At 38.5% G+C, this 22485-nt stretch overlaps 1 protein-coding gene across 1 annotated transcript in view; it reads right to left on the reverse strand.

The window, feature by feature from the left end:
* Window positions 1–4311: 4311 nt before the first annotated feature.
* LOC136829576 (major centromere autoantigen B-like) overlaps window positions 4312–22485 on the reverse strand; it is a 32840-nt gene continuing 14666 nt past the window's right edge. Inside the window, exon 2 of the mRNA XM_067088424.1 lies at window positions 4312–4325. Within this exon, the coding sequence (XP_066944525.1) occupies window positions 4312–4325 (14 nt within the window). The remainder of the gene's footprint in view (window positions 4326–22485) is intronic.

The raw sequence follows: 22485 nt of genomic DNA on the forward strand, positions 1-22485 counted from the left end.
ACGTTTTATATGTTACCTCTGCTGGAATTATGATGTATCTTATTCCTCATGACACATTTTCCCCTTACATACCTCTGTTTTCCTTTTATTCATTCATTAATTTGCAGTTTCCTTGTAGTATTTAATTGAAAGAGAAAGTTTGTAATATACTGCATCATTACAATTCCGCGTGAAGAGGTTCTTCGTCAGGAAAATCTTCTGATTAAATGATGCATAGGTCTCGGCAGAATAATTGTCCGGCGGCTTTCCGAAGCGGAGAGAGAGAGAGAGAGAGAGAGAGAGAGAGAGAGAGAGAGAGAGAGAGAGAGAGAGAGAGAGAGAGAGAGACCTAGTTTTGTTCTCATAAGCGCTAGGCTTGATGGGTGTATGAACGCCACCTCTCTTTTTTCAACCCAACCTAAAAGGTATATCTCGTCAGGAGTATTATGCTGGTTAATGATATCAAGTTTTTTTTTTTATATTTTCCTTTGGCTTCTTCTTCTTCTTCTTCTTCTTCTTCTTCTTCTTCTTCTTCTTCTTCTTCTTCTTCTTCTTCTTCAGGATGCGATGACTGGGTTTGACGTTAAGCCTTCTAAAGGTCTATTGCTTTTGATTTTAATGAGGCCTTATGCCTTATCTCTGCTGCCGCTTCTCTCCCCTCCCTTCATCTCATACTTCTCGCCCCTTTTTTGATTGGGGGGGTTCTGTATGTCCCACCCACCCGCCCACCTGCCTCGCCCCCCCCTTCTCCCAACCCCCTCTTTCTCCTCCGATCTCATTTGGGGAGATGATAGGGTCCACGTATGGGCGTGACATCAATAGCGTCATATGGAGTGGGCGTTTGAATGAGGGTATAGAGGGGATGGGCGGCCCTTTGATGCCAAAGGCGGGCGGATCAAGGGGTAGTTTGTGCCTCATGATAAAGGGGATACGGGCGGATGGGCGGGGACGGCATGGGCGGGGAGAAAGAAAACATGTCATGGACCGTGTTCGTTATTGTCCTGGGATTTTACGCCGTGTTTGTTTTGTCGTCATTATGTTTGCATTGAGGCTTCCTGTCCTGTTTGAGATATTATTATTATTATTATTATTATTATTATTATTATATTATTATTGGAAAAATTGAAGAGGCCAACTGATCAGGTTGGCGAAAGCTTCCTGTATATAGCAATTTGCTACATACATACGAGTACTATTGCGGACTTTATTTTTCCATTTAAGATCACGAGAAAGTGATGATATCAAATTATTATTATTATTATTATTATTATTATTATTATTATTATTATTATTATTATTATTATTATTATTATTGAAGGTTCCTTTGCTGTAGCCTATAAGACATTATTATTATTATTATTATTATTATTATTATTATTATTATTATTATTATTATTATTATTATTATTATTATTATTATTATTATTTATTGCTTTTTCATTTCGTGTTTTCCGAAAATCCTTATGTTAGCAATCAAACGCTTCCTTGATATTTACAAAGTAAAAATTCAATGTCCAGTTTGAGGCTAAAGAGAAATTGAATATCATTTGCAACTTGCATGCAAATGACGAAGTATTCATAAGCATTTATTTACCAGAATTTAGCATTAATCCATCACTCAGTGTTAAGAAATTATACTTCATAAATGTTCAGAAACTTCACGTGTCAAAATATCACAGCATAAAATGTAACGCAGTGCGGGAATTGTATGTGACGCCATAAAAATAAACAAGTAAAAAATGCGCCGAAGTATCTTCGGCGCAATAGAGTTTTGTGTACAGCGTATAATGCTCAGCCACGACCCATGAAACTCAGCCGCGGCCCATGAAGCTTTCAGCCACGACCCGGTGGTGTCCTGTGTTGTTGGCACCTATAGTGGTGCCAGATGGACGAGCATGGCTAACTTTAACCTTAAATAAAATAAAAACTACTGAGGCTCGAGGGCAAATAAATAAAATAAAAACTACTGAGGCTCTAGGGCTGCAATTTGGTATGTTTGATGATTGGGGGTGGATGATTAACATACTAATTTGCAGCCCTCTAGCCTCAGTAGTTTCTAAGATCTGAGGGCGGACAAAAAAAGTGTGGACAGACTGACAAGTAGCCATCTCAATAGTTTTCTATTACAGACAACTAAAAAGCTAAATTAGAATGAAGCGTAGATTAGCCTCCGTTACGTGGTCACGCTCTTGGGAAAGGAGCTAATGCGATGTAGCACCGCCTGGCCTTAAGTAACAGTAACAGTGGCGTTACATGATTTCAGTAGAAGATTTTTCCTTTTTAAGTCATGACCATTAATCAGTGTTACGTTGCAACACTTTATTTTTCTTTACGCACTCTGAATTAATGTGATTAATTGATTTTTTCTTTCTTTCTTTCGCAGGTAAGTTGCTATTGGAGGTCTCAGTCACGACTGCGTCAGTCGTCGTCAGTCGTCAGTCGCCAGTCGCCGGCGATCGACATTGAAGGAGAGAAAATGATAAGGCAGTCTGTTGCTCTCAGGCCAGGCTTCGCTTCCTTATTTGTTGTCATTTTTATTCATTAGTTATTTAGCTGTTGTCTTCTTCATTGTCGTTTCCGTTTTCATCATGCGGATGAGTATCAACTTATCCTATAATTTGTTGTTATTATTATTATTATTATTATTATTATTATTATTATTATTATTATTATTATTATTATTATTGTGTCCGATATGCGTGTAATTATCAAAATATCCTAGAATTTTTATTATTATTATTATTATTATTATTATTATTAATTGTTTGGGCGTAACCCCTTATTATTATAACTTTTTCTCTCGTTTATTTAAATTTTATTAATTGTATTGTTTCTATCTTCTCTAACTCTGTATGTATGTGCCCTGACCTGAATTAAAGGATGTTATTATTATTATTATTATTATTATTATTATTATTATTATTATTATTATTATTATTATTATTATTATTATTATTCCTCACACCGTTGAACTGTAGAACAGTCTCCCTGAGGATGTTGTGCAGTTATAACCTGAAAAGTTGAACCGAAGGTACAATGCATTACTACCCTACAACAATTACCCTTGTATTTTAATCATTTATTTGTGTTTTTATCTTTTTATTTATCGATTTATTAATTTATCTTTTTATTTTCTAATAATTGATCTGTTCATTCTGTCTTCCCAGTTATCCTCTGTAACCTCTTTCAAATGAACGCCATATCCTTTTGAAGCTTGAATTTCGAGTCAGAGACACCTCATAATATTACTATTTTATCAATTGTTTTATCATTCATCCCCGCGCCGTAGGGGGGCTAGTGCCATCAGTGCACCTCATGCGGTTCACTGTAGGCATTACTTAAGGTTCTTTGCAGCGTGCCTTCGGCCCCTAGCTGCAATCCCTTTCGTTCCTTTTTACTGTACCTCCTTTTGTATTCTCTCTTCCATCTTGCTATCCACCCTCTCCTAACAATTGATTCATAGTGGAACTGCGAGATTTTCCTCCTGTTACACCTTTCAAACCTTTTACTGTCAATTTCCGTTTCAGCGCTGAATGACCTTATAGGTCCCAGTGCTTGGCCTTTGCCCTAAATTCCTTATTCAATCTTTCTCTCATTCATCCCCGATCTTCGGAAATGATGAACCCGTTTCCAACTTTGCTCATTCCCTGATTTGCAAATGAATCGCCCACTTCCTCTTGCTCCTCACATTTGTGACGTCGTCCTTCATTCTACCTGTCCCCATTCATCTCTCGTTTCGCCGTCTGCGCTTTCCTTCCTCGTCCCCTCTCACTCTGATTCGGCGTTAAGGTAGATGAATGCGAGGTCATCCTTCAAGGGTCTTGTCATAAGGGTCACTTCCCTCTCATCACGTTTCCCTTTTCTCGAGGGCTGGATGGCTGGCTGCGGGAGGAGGAAGGTGTGTGCTTGTACATGTGGCTGAATTATGTATCTGCCTCGAGATTTGAGGTTGCCCAAATAGGCGAAGGACCACAAATTGTTTTGGCAGTGGGTGCTAATTCTTTGCGAATGTTTGAAACGTTATTTTGTGTTATCCATGTTTTCATGTTTATAAAAGTCGAGAGTTCATATATATATAATATATATATATATATATATATATATATATATATATATATATATATATATATATATATATATATATATATATATATATATGTATATATATATATATATTATGTTGAAGTATATATCATGACTTCTTAATCATTTTTATCAGCTCTGATCTCTAATTTGTTTGGTATGCGTAGACTATTTTACTTTTTTGTTTTTAATAGATATTCAGCATGTAGAAAAGGCAATATATGCAATATTGAATTACACACAGTATGCTTAATAAGAGTCGGCTGTAAAAATAATGAGAAATTTAATTTCCAGAATCTTATCAGCGATAAAATAATGAATCAGATGATAAGCAGAAAATTTGCAGTGAGTAAACAATTTTATCAAAATAAACTCGAAAATACTTTTCACTGGCGTGACCAGTGAGCGGTCACGCTGGGATGAATATGATTTTTTAAATTATAGATTTGTTAATTTTTTCTTGCGCAGTTGCGTCATTCGTCGTCTTAAGCCTTTGCTAGGAAACGAGGCAGTTTATAGCGTTTGTTCGTGGAATATACTCATTTTTAGGGATTTACCATTTGTTAGTCAAAGCCACTGATAGAGTCATTGGAGTATCTCAAATCCCCTCCCCACTCCCACCCCTTCCCATCTCCCCTCTCCACTTCCCTACCCATCTCCCCTCCCCTACCCATCCGCTCTCCATTTCCCCATCCATCTCCCCTCTCCCCTCCCCTACCCATCTCCCCTCTCCACTTCCGTACCCATCTCCCCTCTCCACTCCCCCTCTCCCCGCGGGCAAGGAGAGTTATCATAGTGACTCATCCAAAGGTTGTGAGTCACATCAATAAATCTTAGCTACACGGAATCACTAAGAAGACTTTTCCCCTCCTCATCTTCTTGTTTCTGGTGCTAGGACATCCGGTTTATCTCTCTCTCTCTCTCTCTCTCTCTCTCTCTCTCTCTCTCTCTCTCTCTCTTTCAAACACACACACACACGCGCGCGTTAAATTATGAGTTAAAATTCTGATTCTTAGAAGTTCCCTTTTAATAATTCACAAGTATTGTCCTCTTCCCAGTCGCTTTAGCGTCCTCCTCCTCCTCCTCCTCCTCCTCCTCCTCCTCCTCCTCCTCCTCCTCCTGCGCACCTTCCCGGCCCCCTCATCTCACGTTGTTATGAATGATATGCTTGTTGGCGGCAGTTCATCAAGGCGGGAGAGCTGCAACGGAAAATCGCCTCGTGAAGGCGTCCCGAGCGTTATCTGGCGTCCGATTCCGTGGAATGTTTTTCTATTTTTTTAATAATTGCTTTTACACTCCGCGCATATGTTTAATAGCGCACGTGCGCGTTTGAGCGAGCGGAGCGGAGCGGAGGCCATCACGAAAAGCAGACCATTCGACGGAAAGCGGAGCCTTTTACGAGGTGTTTAAAATTTTCCAAAAGTAATTCAATGCGGCAGTTGGGGCGAATTAGAAGCGCCGTTCGCCGCGAAACGCGCCTGCAATGAGCCGCGCTTCGCGAGGCCGAACGCGTCGGCAGACTATTCACGCGTTGAGATAAGTTGATTGAATTTTTTTTTTCTTTTTTTTGTGACTTTCGGCCCCGTCCTCCTCTCTAATGGGTCACCGAGCATGGCACATAAGCATCCTCCGATTTTTTTTTTTTTTCACGGTTTCTGTAATTTCGGTATTGCAGCATTACGGGGTTTCTGTATTGTTGTTATTACCGGTATTAATATTTTGGTTTGCGTTGTGGCTTGTGCTACCGTGCGGTTATTATTATTATTATTATTATTATTATTATTATTATTATTATTATTATTATTATTATTATTATTATTATTATGCTGGTCTTGGATGCGGGAATTATTATTATTATTATTATTATTATTATTCTGGTCTTGGATGCGGTAATTAATTTTTGTTTAATTTTACCTTGATTTTTAGTGAAAAAAAATTTGTCATTAATCCTAATAACGTTTTTGATTAGAACTTCATTAATTAGCGGATCCGATGAAGACTTTCAAATTCTTGTCAGAACTGGAAATGCATTTACTTATTGTTTTAGTGTGAATACATTAATGGATTGCCCTAAGCTCGAGTTGTTTAAATTGGAATATTTCAAAATAAGGCAAATCATTTTATATACTATTTCGTTGGTTGCTTAGTTTTTATTTTTCTTATTAGGCAAATTCGACATGTGGCGTGGTTCTCAATTACGTACTGTTTTCTTTATCGGCAAGTTGTCGATGTTACGTGTCTGTCCTTCTTAATGGTACGGTAAATGACAGCATTTGTTAAATGTCGTTGTCATTTGCCGTTCCATTAATTTTTGAGTGTGTTAAATGTCGTTGTCATTTGCCGTTCTATAAGTTTTTGAGTTTGTTAGACACCGTTGTCATTTACCGTTCCATTGATTTTTGAGTTTGTTAAATGCCGTTGTCACTTACCGTTCCATTAATTTTTTAGTTTGTTAAGTACCGTCCTCATTTGCCGTTCTATTCCTTTTTGAGTTTATTAAATGTCGTTGTCATTTGCCGTCCTATTCCTTTTTGAGTTTATTAAATGCCGGTGTTATTTGCCGTTCTATTATTTTTTTTGAGTTTATTAAATGCCGGTGTCATTTGCCGTTCCATTACTTTTTAAGTTTATTAAATGTCGTTGTCATTTATCGCTCTATTCCTTTTTGAGTTCGTTTAGTGTCGCTCTCATTTGCCTTTCCATATTGTTCAGTTTATCATATGTTATCATTTACCTTTCCATTCATTTTTTAGCTTGATTAATGTCGTTGTCATTTACAGTTCCATTTTCATTTTGCAAAATGTCGTTGTCATTTACCTTTCCATTTTTTTTTTTAGTTTGTTGATTATCGTAATTTATCTTTTCATTTTTGGAGTTTTAAAGGTCGTTGTCATTTACTTTTCTTGTCATTTACTTTTCCATTCATTTTTGGGTTTGCTAAATGTCCGTTTTTTGTCTTTTGAGTGTCGTTATCATGTACCTTTCTATTTTTTTTTAGTGTGTTTAATGTTGTCATTTACCGTTTCATTAATTTTTGAGTTTGTTAAATGCCTCATTTAACTTTGCAATCATTGCCTGAAAGGTTGTATTATTTCATTGTTTACTGTAACACGGACACTCCTCAAGTGTCCGCCGAATTCATAAGAATTTGTGCAGTACAGGGGACGAAAGGGAGTATGCCCCACACACTCTCTGAGAGAGAGAGAGAGAGAGAGAGAGAGAGAGAGAGAGAGAGAGAGAGAGAGGGCTAGCTTTTGCGTCGTCTTTCGGTAAAGGAAAAAAAAGTAAGATCGACATGCCTCTCAAAGCCCGTGATTTAATGGGGAATATGTGTGTGTGATTCTTGTATATTTATAGTGTTTATGACGATGTCCAGAATGAATGGCTTTTGGTTGCCGGGGAAAAGGAAGCTTTAGCTCTACCTCACGCGGGAGGGAGAGAGAGAGAGGGAATGTGGGAGAGGAGGGAGGGAGAGAGAGAGAGAGGGAGAGAAGACGGAGAGAGGGAGAGAGGGGAAGAGGAAGAGGAAGGGGCTCCTGCGATTTGTGTTTACCTCTTGACGGAAAGGGAAAAAAATTGTTAAAGCTTGGAGAGAGAGAGAGAGAGAGAGAGAGAGAGAGAGAGAGAGAGAGAGAGCGAGCGAGCTTGCGCTCTCTCCGCACTCCTCATTATGCTAATGATGGTGTAAGTCGTGGCCGGGGCTTGGTTGCAAAGGTTAAATCTTTGCCTTTTTTTTTTTCCTCCTTTCTTTAAAACCCCCTACTTCCTCCCCCTCCCCACCCCATCCACATCCGTCCCCCCCCACCCACCCTTCGGAGAGGTGACTACTATATGGCTCTCCTCAGGTCGAGGTATCTGTCTCAATTAAATTCTGCGGCACGAGCGGGTGTATCTATCAAGCCTTAAAATAATTAGAGTGTAGAGGCCTGGGAAAAATTGCACGGGGGCGATTAAGCTGAGACCGCCTCATTGTTAAAGGGGAAAAGAGAGATTAAAGAAGGTGAGTGCTGATAGATGGCCAATTGCTTAGGAGGAAGTGCCTGTCTGGTCTCTTGGTCCCTCTCCTCCTCCTCCTCCTCCTCCTCCTCCTCCTCCTGAGGATGTAGCTGAAGGTGGCGAGGAAGAACGGGGGGTAGAGCCTTCAAGCAAGCGGAAAAATGAATGGAACGGTACATGATAGCATATGACAAACTGAAAAATTTGGAAAGGCAAATGACAACGACACTAAACAAACTTAAAAAGGAATGGAGCGGCAAATGACACCGGCATTTAACTAACTCAAAAAGGAATAGAACGGTAAATGACACCGGCATTTAAAAAACTCAAAAAGGAATAGAACGGCAAATGACGACATTTAGTAATCTCAAAAATGAATAGAACGGTAAATGACACCGGCATTTAACAAACTCAAAAATTAATGGAATGGCAAATAACAACGAGGTTTAACACAATCAAAAATGAATAGAAAGGCAAATGAGAATCTAAGTAAGAGTACTCTCATACTTAAGAGTATCCCTGTAATGAAAGTCACCTGTCAGACAAAAATCTCAGGATGTTTCATTTCTCTTGTGCTCATCATTTGATATATATATATATATATATATATATATATATATATATATATATATATATATATATATATATATATTATATATATATATAGGATAAATAGATAAATATATATATATTTATCTTTAGATTATTATTATTATTATTATTATTATTATTATTATTATTATTATTATTATTATTATTATTATTATTATTATTTCAGTAGATAAAACCTATTCACACAGAGCAAGCCCACCAAAGGGGCCATTGACTTGAAATTCAAACTTCCTAAGAATGTTGGTTTCAACCTCCCACCGCAGCAGACCCCACACTGCAGCAGTAACTGATCATGATACAGAGCCAGTGATTTTTCATCGCCCTGGGGGAGACGCGAACCCGCGACATCTGAGTGGCATTCCACGATACTAACCACTATACCAGTGATACATCTGATTTATAAGTCTCATTACAGATAATTTTTTTCTTAAAACAATTACAAATCTAGCGGCTTTTCTCATCGCATCCTTCAAACCCTTTTCAGTCTCTGTAATGTGTGTCAACTCCCATTACCTTTCAGAAAAGAATTTCTAAATAATACCTTTACGCAAAAGTACTCACAGATAAATAGGCCGTAGGGGAGTAGTGCCGTCAATGCACCTCCTGCGGTAAACTGTAGGCATTACTTAAGGTTCTTTGCAGCGTGCCTTCGGCCCCTAGCTGCAACCCCTTTCATTTCTTTTACTGTACCTCCATTCATATTCCCTTTCTTCCATCTTCTTTTCCACCCTCTCGTAACAATTGATTCATAGTGCAACTGCGAGGTTTTCCCCCCTTTTACACCTTTCAAACCTTTTACTGTCAATTTCCTTTCCAGCGCTGAATGACCTCACAGGTCCCAGCGCTTGGATTTTGGCCTAAACTCTATATTCAGTTCAGTTCACAGATAAACAGATGTAAACAAGCACTTATAAGTGTTGATGGTTGATATCGAAGACCGGTAGCGGCTTTTTTTTTTTTTCTTTTTACTGACTGTACAAGAGTGTGCCCTCAGCATACACTGGGCCGATTATGGAGCTGCCCGGGGAGCAATGGAGGGGGAAGCGGTTTCTGTACAAAGAGAAACGTGAGTGTTTTTGATAGTCTCTCTCTCTCTCTCTCTCTCTCTCTCTCTCTCTCTCTCTCTCTCTCTCTCTCTCTCTCATATTAAGAATTTGTCAGTTGTGGAAGTATAATTACGGTGAGGTACTTCAAATTTTTCTTGTGCATCGTATGCTGATGAATGGATGTTTATTTCAAGAGGTTAAAAATTATAAAAAATCAGCTTAGTTTTATTTTGATCTGACTGATTTCGTATTATGTGATTATTCCATCTGTATGCGACGTAAGTTTTAATTGTATTTTTGTGTCACATAGGTAGGGCTAATTTATTTATTAATCTATTCTGTTCATGTATTGAATTTAATTTTATCTCTGGGCTCCTGATACGAGACCGATAAACTCTACGGCCTCTCCCATCCATGTTTCACTTGCATGACCTCGAGGAAATTATTGATAATTTGTTAGTTTCTTCTCTCTCTCTCTCTCTCTCTCTCTCTCTCTCTCTCTCTCTCTCTCTCCTGGTTTTTATCGTGTTTCCTTATTTTCGTAAATCAAATTTCCTCCTGTTTTCCTACGATTGTCCTTCCGTTTCTTGGCATTCTTGAATGTTTTCTTCAGTGATGTTCCTAATGTCGCCTACCTAATCTAAACTACTGGTTTATTTATTATTTTTTTCTCATTTTGTGTTCTTCAGTTTCTTGGACTTCCTTTTCTGTTGATTTTTATATCTTCCCATTTCTCTCTTTTAGTTCATAATCTAGTTATCTTTTTACTTCCTTAAATATTAATTTATTTATTTCGTTTTCGATGCGTTGATTGTAATTGTTTTTGCCTCTATATTTATCGGCCATTTGTTGCTATATTAAAATGCGCTTGTGTCAGCTTTATTCCTTGTGATTTTTTTTTGCTAACATGTTAAAATCATCGAGATTTTCTTACTATAAATATAAGAACGATTTCTTCTAGTTTTCAGTATAATTTCCTTCCTGACTTGTGTATGTTTTAGCTTCCATTATTATTTGCATGTTCTTTTATTTTCATCTCCTAATTATCTAGTCATTTCTCTTGTTTTTCGTCCATTTCAGTTACGCATATTTTCAGTATGAAACTTTTCACTCAATCTTCATTGTTACATATCCTCGTATAGAAACAATGAATTAAATTAGTTATCATCTTAATATTTTTGTAACCGTATTATGTCTTATTCGTTTTCTGCAAAAGAAAACTAATGTGCCGGCTTTGTCTGTCCGTCCGCACTTTTTCTATCCGCCCTCAGATCTTAAAAACTACTGAGGCTAGAGGGCTGCAAATTGGTATGTTGATCATCCACCCTTCAATCATCAAACATACCAAATTACAGCCCTCTAGCCTCAGTAGTTTTATTTTATTTTAAGGTTAAATTTAGCCATAAACGTACTTCTGGCAACGATATAGGACAGGCCACCACCGAGCCGTGGTTAAAGTTTCATGGGCCGCGGCTCATGCAGTATTATACCGACACCACCGAAAGATAGATCTGTTTTCGGTGGCCTTGATCATACGCTGTAGCGGCTGTACAGAAAACTCGATTGCGCCGAAGAAACTTCGGCATAATTTTTACTTGTTTTTTTTTTTCAAGTTCAGTATTTGTAAAGCTCACCGATGCCCAGTGAGGCAAATTGATTCGCAGTGTTAAAATCAGATTCATCTTGCATTCCTCTGTCGTCATGTAAATAATGTAAAGTGTCGGTTCTTGTGTGCAAGTAAAAAGCGTCGGTTTATTGAGGTAAAAAGTGTCGGTTTATTGAGGAGACAGGAGGAAGGTGAGAAAGACGCCTCCAAAGACACCACCTCCTCACGTGACCAGCTTCCTTTTAGCAGATTCGGGAGTTGATTTAGCAAACAATATATCGGTGCGGTGAGAAAGTGTTGCAAGATATATTGACGATATTAAAAATTAAATGATTCAGATGATCGAGGGACCGCGTCGGGACGAGGGGCGACAGAGGGAAAAAGAATGCGACGCAGAGGGGAAAGGTTAACAACCAAAAGAAGGGGAGAGAGGGGAACGAACTAAGGAGATGAAGAAGGAAGCAAGGGGAATGATGATACTGTGAAGACTGGACGATGATGGGATAAACGAGTTGAGATTGAGGGGAAATTTTGGCACGGGGGAGGGGAGGGGAAGGGGAAGGGGAAGAGAGGGGAATGAAGTTCAGATAGACAGTGTTTGTAAGAGAGAGAAAGAGAGAGAGAGAGAGTAATAATGAGGTAGTATAGTAAGCTGGCGAGTGTATCACCACACGGGAGGAGGTATTGAGGGTTATGGGGACATTGGGTGGGGGAGGTTTCGAGAGTGGTGGCACTGTGGCGCCTCCAAGCGGCCACCCCTTGAACTACTCAGTGTCTCGCTCAGCGCAGTATTGACAAGAAGTGTTTGTCTGTTTGTCTGTCAGGGGAGACTTGAGCAACCTGATTTATTACGTCATAATCTAGAGCTTGCGTCTGTTTTTGAAGAGAAACGCTGTCCCTGAGGGCGTATCCCGCCCGTTATTGCCTTCAGTTCTTCCGACGGGAGGACGTAGAGGCCAGAATAGGTTCGGCAGTGTCAACTACGGCAGGATCCTACTTGGTGTCTAGCACCCGGCCACTCGGGCAATTATGATCCTTCGTCAGCAGGACTCAGAGGCGAAAATTGCCTCGGGTGAGTTCTCGCTGGCCCGATAGTGGCAATAAATGCAAGCCGGGTAAATGGGCCGGGTCCCCGTGATCTGTGGATGGTTCATACAACTTGCCTTAGGCCTAATGACTCTAGACATGCCTCCTCCTCCTCCTACCCCCATACCCTTCGCCCCCACCCGGACCCCCCCAAAGCCTTCAACCGTGCCACACCCCGCCCATAAAGATACGCCCATGTTTACCCGCACCCACCTGACGCCCATAAACACTACACACACACAAACACACACACACATACACGCCCACATGGCCCTCCTCCTCCTCCTCCCCCTCTCTCTCTCTCTCTCTCTCTCTCTCTCTCTCTCTCACCCATCGCTTCGACACCAGCAAACGTCTCGGCCTTTTTCTAACTTCCCCCCTTTTTCCCTCTCCCTCCCTCTCCCCCTCGACGGACGAAACGCCCTCGCTCGCAACTGTTTCACTACTGACAGTTCATCTGCAAATGACGTGTCAATGGCGAGATATGATTAGGTCACCTGTAATTAGTGACTAACGAGTCGCTTGTAAATATAATAACGGTGTCAGCAGGTCACCTGTAAATAGGTTGTAAATATGGGTGTTTACGGGTCATCTGTAAACGAGGAGATGCCGCCGAAAGGGAAATCTCGAATTGAGATCGTAATATCGAATCGTGTATGAATGAGGATCAACAGGTTTACTGTAATGAAGAGGTGGTGGTGGGGGGTTGATACCAAAGGGTTACACAACGGGTTATCATCCGTCATTTAGAAGTAAGAGGTCATCTTTCAACTAATAGGTCATCTTTCAACTAACAGGTCATCTTTCTTTCATCAAGAAGAATTCGATGTTATTTACTGAAAGACCCTATAACGGAATATATTATGTCTTTTTTAATGTGCCCAGTATCGTAAGTTTGTACTTGAATTAGCAGTCAGCTACCATTTGCGTGGAAGATGTGATTATGTGTGTGTGTTTGTGCATGTGTGCGCATATTAGTTATAGCTGTGTATTGTACATGACGTTTACGCATGATTGTAAATACTGTATGATTTTATTTCTGTGGATACCGACTTTTCAGATTATCAGTAAATCATTTCTCGAATTCACTAAAAGTACGTCGTTACTGATATATTTTAATATGCTTGGGTCGACTGTGAGCTCGCATAATTTTCTATGCGTATTTACTTATGTTGACTGGCAGCTGTGCACATGGACGTGCCTTTAATGCCTTTTAAGGATGAAGAAAGAATCAAAACTCGAAATAAACATCAGACAAATCTTGACTTACATGTAACGCGTTAGCGGTTACTGTCGACTGACATAACACATAACATATGTTTCTAATGCACACGAAGAGCTGATATATTATTCCAGGAGTAAAAGGAAGTGAGACTACAAGTCATAATCTTGGGGAGAAAAGTGTACAACTAATATATATATATATATATATATATATATATATATATATATATATATATATATATATATATATATATATATATAAATAAAGTTACAACCACGTTTTTATTTTCTTGATTTAAAATCAAAACACAAACACACACACACACACACACACACACACACACACACACATATATATATATATATATATATATATATATATATATATATATATATATATATATATATATATATATATATATATATATATATACGTATGTTTTGAGAAGTTGCCTCCAGGGTCTCTCAATTGTTCTTATATTTTATATTACGCATCTTCCTTAATGTTCCTCTTCAATGTGCCTTTTGTAAATTGTAATTACACAGGTAGAAATTTGTGTGATGTCACTGAGGAACTTTCTCGACGAACGTGTGATGAATAAATAAACAACTGACAGAAGCTTTGCTTGGTGAAAATAATGTACCGGCATCCGTTAAACTTTTGAAATTCTGATGAAAAATCTTAGGCATTTGAAATACAATTTTCTTTCCGTTAGGGAGTTATTATTAATACCACTATCGCTACTAGTAGAAGTTTTTATAATGTGAGAGTAAAACGTACAATGTTTTGTATATAGTTTCGTATTAAAAGTTGTAATCTCTTATAATTGACTTTATTGCCGTATTAATGGACACTAATTATCAAAACTGTTTAGAATAAAAAAGATTCGGAAACAGTGCATTCAGATTCCTCTTCCTCCCATATATACAGTTTATATATATATATATATATATATATATATATATATATATATATATATATATATATATATATATATATATATATATGCGTATAGATAAGTAACTAAAGAAATATATATAAAATCATGAAACTAAAAGTCGCGGTGACCGAGAGCATACGCATATTGATAGAGAACCCTTTTTACGGTAGCAATTTGGTATGGGGGTCTAAAATGAAAGTTTTACATTTATATATATATATATTTTTTTCTTTTTTGAGTTTGCATTGACTTTTAGGAAAATAAAGTTAAGGTTCCACTCTCGACTCAACTGATCAAATTTGACAGGAAGCTTTGTATGAGGTTGGCAATTGACTTAATGGGTCCAACGCAGTTAACAGGGGCACGTACTCCCTGGGCCCCTCTGATTGCTCCCGGGTACTCCCCCTCCCCCCCTTACCCCTCCTCTCCCCTTCTTTGTCCTCCTCCCTCCCTCCCTCTCCTCCCCCTCCTCCTAGCCCCATGGTATCTGTAAATATACTCCACTACTCTCCGTTGTACACACACGCCAAAAAAAAAAGCCAAAAAAAAAAAAAACACAGAGAGAGAGAGAGAGAGAGAGAGAGAGAGAGAGAGAGAGAATATTGTATATCGTAGTTTAGAGAAATGGGATTCTGGCCACAAAATCTGTGGGAGTCGGGAAAGATATTCCTTTTTGATTGCTTAATTGTTTGTCGTTATGATGAGAGTCCTACGCTTTGTGATCTGAAAACATAATGGGTAGGTTTTTCTTTTGATGAATTGTATTGTAAAATGAGCACTGATGGACATTTAAGCTTTATACAGAATAATACTATCAAAAATTTGATTAGAATTAGTCTGTGACAAAGATGAAAGGTAAACGATTCCCGAATTATTTTTTCAAAATGCCCACTTTTGGGAATTATGAGTAATTTTCTGAGTGTTGTGTGCACGAGATTAATATAAAAGGATCGGGTACTTAGACAAAATATAACTTATATTTCAATAAACTATAACTTATACTCTAAGAATTTATCCTTGTTTATTCATTAGATAACTTACATCAAGAAGTGGATGAGTTACGCGCTTATCAGTGAATAAAATAATTTAACTTCGACAGTACCCTTCTAATGTGCCAGTATAATAATAATAATAATAATAATAATAATAATAATAATAATAATAATAATAATAATAATAATAATAATATCGTTCTCTCTCTCGATGACCACCCTTCGTCCTCGTCGAAACAACAACAAAAGCATAACAGTAACAATAATAGTAATAATAAGTATTATTATTATTATTATTATTATTATTATTATTATTATTATTATTAATATTATTATTATTATTATAACAAGACCAGAACGTATCGACTACAGTGACACCCAATATTCAATCTATGCCTTGCTCGTAGATATCAAGCACTTCTCATTACTCATTAATAACATACATACTTGAATACATTATGAACTAAGGAGGTCTGTATAACGCTGTTATCCTCGAACGCTCTACCCACCGAAAGAAAGGGTTAAAGTCATTCCAACAATGTCGGACCGACGTCTAGAGGCCTCCGAAATGGGGAAACTTGTCCCTCGTTTCGGGCGCTCTTGCTCCCCGATATAAGGAAGAAAAATTCTACCCCCTGTGTATCCATCTCCCTTCCATCAACTCTATGAGGCTTAGATCGTCTCTTAAATCCCCCACTCCCATGTTTTTTTCCCCGTAGTAATCGCCCCTGACATACATCCCCTTCCTCCCAACTTTCCTCCCTTCCCAAGCCTCTGTACACCACCCCCATGGCATTCAGCTATTCCCCAATATCCAACCCCATTCCAACCCCAGCCCCAAAGCCGAATGTATTTGGGAGGGATATGGTGGGTGGGGGGTTTTTAGAGAAGTGGGGTGTTAGGGGGAGGGGAGAGAGTGAGGTTGAGTCACCCCTGAAGTGGTGGTAATTTATAATACTATTTGTATTATTTATGTGAAGGCGGGACAGGAGGTAGAAAGTGGGCCGCTGTTGGATAGCGTAATGACAGCCCGTCTCCTTTCCCTCTTCTTCTTCCTCTCCTTCTTCCTCTTCTTCTTCTTCTTCATCTTCCCTGCTTGGGAAGTCGTGATTATACATCACATTTCGCTCTTTAGCAAAAGAACAAAGAGGGAAAAAAGTACTCTCCGTGAGTGAAGGTCTATTAAGTTTCATAAGTAGAGAAGGTTTATATCCAGCCAGCCTCTCTCTCTCTCTCTCTCTCTCTCTCTCTCTCTCTCTCTCTCTCTCTCTCTCTCTCACGTGTTAAGTAAGTACTGGGAGTGCTAGAATACTTGACCAGGCTAGTGGTTAATCAGGCCCTAGGGTAATTTATGTTGCTTTATTTTTTCTTGTCAATTTATGTTGTAAGTTAATTTATATATATATATATATATATATATATATATATATATATATATATATATATATATATATATATATATATATATATATATATTATGTATATATATATGTATATATATATATGTGTACCTCTTCTTTCCGTATTTCCTATTACCTTCTGTTACTTACTTCAGATGAACGCCATATTCGTTGGAAGCTTGAATTTCAAGTCAGTGGCTCCTGTGGGCTTATGAATGGGGTTCATCTTCTGAATAATAATAATAATAATAATAATAATAATAATAATAATAATAATAATAATAATAATAGGTTAGTCAGTAACTATGCCTTCAACACATTTTGCCTCCATTCTCGCGTTGGGTAATTATCAGATAGAATCATTTTTCCTCTCTCACTTTTTTTTTTTAGCCCGATCGGCAAAAATTGGACGTTCCTTTGTTAATTGGTCTAGTATCCATCGACCACTCTTCGATATAGAGATTGGCACTTGTCATTTACGCGTTTAAATCTTTACGCCGAATGACATTTAGCGATTAGCAGTCGTCGCCATTAACGTTCGGCGTCGACAAGAAAACGTTCGGAGTTGTCAGTCATCGTGATGTTGAATGGCCGGGAGTCGTTTAGAGCGGGATTGCGTTGCTCTAGGAGGTAATTATTATTGCTTGTTAAGGCTGGTTAGGATGGAGTTCTCTCTCTCTCTCTCTCTCTCTCTCTCTCTCTTTATTTGTCTGGGTATGAATCCTGTGTAGCGTACTCAGGAACCTACTGTAAGTAGGGTTTCCCAGGGAGTCGTATATATATTTCTGATAAGATCGAAATGTCATATCTCGAGTGGCTTTATGCCGTGTCATAAGAGAAATCATATATATATATATATATATATATATATATATATATATATATATATATATATATAAAATATATATGTATATATATAAATATATATATATATATATATATATATATATATATATATATATATATATATATATATATATATATATATATATATATATATATATGTGTGTGTGTGTGTGTGTGTGTGTGTATGTGTGTGTGTGTGTGTGTGTGTGTGTGTGTGTGCGCATGGTTTTATGGAAAATCCACCCTTCTTTTTTAATCCTGCCATTGAAGTCCTTCATATCCTACATGAAGTGTTGCTAGGATACCGATGGCCCTCAAGTGAAGAGTATACAGTATGTATCATCATCTCTTGAAGTGGTATATATACTTATTGCTCTCAAAGGGCCGCGGTATTCATGCAGTAAAACATGTCATAAACATAACTCCATAACTCGGCAACTTATCACAAACATCAGAAAGAGGTTGAATACAAATCATGAACATGAGTTGGCAACTTATCACAAACATCAGAAACAAGTTGAATACAAATCATAAACATGAATTGGCAACTTATCATAAACATCAGAAGCAGGTTGAATACAAGTCAGAAACATGAGTTCACAACTCACTGCAAACGTCAGAAACAGGCTGAATACAAGTCATAAACATGAGTCGGCAGCTTATCGCAAAAATCAGAAACAGGTTGAATACAAATCATAAAGATGAATCGGCAACTTATCACAAACATCAGTAAGAGGTTGAACACAAGTCATAAACATGAACTGGTAACTTATCACAAACATCACAAACATCAGAAAGGTTGAATACATGTCATAAACATGAGTTGGCATCATATCACAAACATCAGAAACAGGTTGAATGCAAGTCATAAACATGAGTCTTCAACTTATAACAAACATCAGAAACAGGTTGTATACAAGTCATAGACATGAGTCACCAACTTATCACAAAGATTAGAGAGGTTGAATACAAGTCATAAACATGAGTCAGCAACTTATCGCAAAAGTCACAAACAGGTTGAGTACATGTTAACAACTAGTAGCTTTTACCGCTGCTTCATAGGGTTATCCAGCATTTTCGTTCTCCACTTACGCCTTTGGCTTGATTTCAACCTGTTTGTGATATGTATGCGATAAGTAGCCGAGATGTGTGTTCATGACGTTTTACTGTAGTTAGACGTACCCTTAGGCTCCAGCCTCTTAAACTGGTAATATATTGCTTCAAAAAAGGAAGTTAGGAAGACTGCAGTTTTAAATTAAATTAAATACCGCAGTGTTTCATTCAACTTTGGTGTTGATATTTCCCCTGACAGATAAGTAGATAAAGGATCCGTTTTTTGTGTACTTAGCCAAAAGTACCCGGATTAATCGGTTATTGGTCATCAGAAGAAATTACTGCTCTGATGATGAATTCAACTTCAAGTACAGAAGTTCAAAATGGAGAAAAGATCTGGTTCGCGAAGTCTTCACATCTCGGCTAATTTCAGAGATGACGCCAAAGCGTTAATGGCCTTCCACCTGTCCACTATTCTTTTCGGCTTTACAACTTTTACTACTGTGTCTCTTACGCAGCTGTTCTTGCAAACCAGAAACTACTGTAGAACCCTTCCATCCACCGGAGATCTGCTGATAGTGTTTGGTTGGTTGAATGACTTGATTAAGCAGGTTCGTCAAACGCTAAAAACTTGTAGATAGCATAAGATCCACCGGAACTTTACTGATAGCATAAGATCCGCTGGAACTTTACTGATAGCATAAGATCCACCGGAACTTTACTGATAGCATAAGATCCACCGGAACTTTACTGATAACATAAGATCCACCGGAACTTTACTGATAGCATAAGATCCACCGGAACTTTACCGATAGCATAAGATCCACCGGAACTTTACCGATAGCATAAGATCCACCGGAACTTTACTGATAGCATAAGATCCACCGGAACTTTACTGATATTTGATGGTTGGAATGATTTAAGGAGGTTTGTCCAACAGGTTTCTCAAAACTGAAACTTATAGATATGGTAATGATCTTTTGGCCATGTTATTGGCATTACTGATGTCCCCAAAACAGTTATAACAGATCCCGTCTGAGTCTGAGAGAAGGCCGTGATCTACAGCCATTAGATACAATTTAATACCTCTAGCTTTAATTATCTCGGGGAATCATTCCAGCGTTTTCACTGTTATGACTTGTGGGGAAATGGCTTCGTTAACGTGAAAAATATGTAGGCCACACTTGTTTAACATTAGAAGTTTATTTAACTGTTTACATTCTTGTTGAATTGCAATTGTACGCGTATGAGAGAGAGAGAGAGAGAGAGAGAGAGAGAGAGAGAGAGAGAGAGAGAGAGAGAGAGAGAGAGAGAGAGAGAATAATTCAAGGTAAATTGTTTACAGTTTTGACATGAAATTTTAATTGCAATTTTACGCACATGTACAGTATACTGTGTATGAGAGAGAGAGAGAGAGAGAGAGAGAGAGAGAGAGAGAGAGAGAGAGAGAGAGAGAATAGTAAAAGGCGAGTATTTTAAGATAAATTGTTTACAATCGCATACACATAAATACTGTATAGGGGAAAGAGAGAGAGAGAGAGAGAGAGAGAGAGAGAGAGAGAGAGAGAGAGAGAGAGAGAGAGAGTAAAGGGCGAAATAATTCAAGACAGGGCTTCCGGAGAGCCGAGTACTCTTATTGAATATTTCATCCTTGCGGAGTGCGCCGGTTGTCATTCTTTTTTTCCAGGGCGGCGTTGTCAGTTAGGTGGTTATCAATTGTCCTTCATCGTTTAATTAGACGCTTCAGGGTGGGAATTGTCGGTGTCAATTTGGCTCTCTCTCTCTCTCTCTCTCTTTCTCTCTCTTAATTGCGTTGTTGTGGATGTTTTTGTTATATTGGGTGATGTCAGTTCATTTAGGTTGTAAATGTTGCGTTTTGAAATATATATATACATACACACACACGTATATACTTATATATATATATATATATATATATATATATATATATATATATATATATATATATATATATATATATATATATATATATATATATATATATATATATATATATATATATATATATATATATATATACATATAAGCGAGTTAGATGTAAAGAAGTTTTTAAAGAAATGTAATGTAATTGAGCTAATTAAGATTAGTTCCAAGTTAAAATACCAGCACATAAACACATGACCGCTAGGTTGCCACCACTTGCGCCACTTAATCTCTCTCTCTCTCTCTCTCTCTCTCTCTCTCTCTCTCTCTCTCTCTCTCTCTCCGGGTTGTTCCTCGCTTTCGGGCGCGCCCGCAAAGAGAAGGGCCCCAATATCTGTCGAGCAGTATTCACTCGCGCCCGTAACAACGCTTGATTTTGCTATTTTCATCGGCTGCTGAGGAGGAGGAGGAGGAGGAGGAGGAGGAGGAGGAGGAAGAGGAGGAGTAGGAAGAGGAGAAGGAGGAATGTGAGGGCTATTAACTCCGATGCCAAAGACTCCTCTGCGAGATTGATGGCGGAGGGAGTGTTTTTAAAACCCGCAGCAGAAGCATTCAGCATTATATATACCAAAGGGAAAACACACTCGCCGTCGTCACTGATTTGGACTCCGGTTGGGCTCCCGCCGTCGTCGTCCAACGTCGTTCATTAGGAACTTTTCAGATTAAGGATCGGATGTGTTTTGATATCGCGGCTGAGGTGTGGTCTCTCTCTCCTTTTTTTTTTTCGTGGGGGTGGGGAGAGATGGGGTTGGTTGGGGGGGGAGAGGGGCCTGCCTGCTGGGGTTGGTTTTGGGTGGAGGGGCGATCGAAGTTTTCGGGTTTGGGTTTCAGGTGTGTGTTGTCAGATCAGTGACAAGAAATTAGTTTTTTTTTCTTAAGGGATTTCTCTAAAAATGTAAATTATTTTTGACATTTTTATGGGGAGTTGTTTGCGCTGTTGGGTGCTGGGGGCGAGAGGGAATGATCTGAGGTGTGTCTTTTAAGAAATGAACTATTTTTTAAAAAAGGGTGCTTTTTTTTTAAGTTAATGTTTTTACATTTTTTGGGGGAGGGAGTTGCTTGCAGTGTTTTTTTGAGGGGGCGCTGGCGGCTGGGGACGAGGATGCGACCCCTAATATTCATTGGTGAATAACCTTTAGGATCAGGGATGTTTAGATAAGAAGCATGAGGTAGGGTTTTTATGTGTACAGTATATGTGTGCTTTTTTGTGGGAGGAGACGTAGCAGCGAAGATGAGGGGCGGGGGTTTAGTTTATATATATGTGATATTTTGATGTGCTTCCTATTTATGGAGCAGCTCCCAGATTTACGATTTCGAACCAAATGTTAAAGAGCGACATGTGTCACCTCAGGCCTGATGATAGATGCCATCCCGTCTCTGTGGCACTTGTGGGTCGGCCCCCTTAAATCAAGGTCCCCTCCCTCCCCCTTTTCCCCTTCTCCCCCTCTCCATCCTTCTTCCACGTTCCTTGACTGCGTCGGATATATATACGTTTCTTTTTCTGATGCTTTATATTGTTGGCCCCCTTTCTCTTGATAGAGTCGTCCAAAATTCTCTCTCTCTCTCTCTCTCTCTCTCTCTCTCTCTCTCTCTCTCTCTCTCTTCTCTCTTTTCTTCTTCTTCTTATAATTGACACGTGTTGAACTGTAGCAGTGCTCTCTCTCTCTCTCTCTCTCT

The sequence above is a fragment of the Macrobrachium rosenbergii genome, chromosome 44, assembly GCF_040412425.1.
Source record: "Macrobrachium rosenbergii isolate ZJJX-2024 chromosome 44, ASM4041242v1, whole genome shotgun sequence".
Taxonomy (NCBI): Eukaryota; Metazoa; Arthropoda; class Malacostraca; order Decapoda; family Palaemonidae; genus Macrobrachium; species Macrobrachium rosenbergii.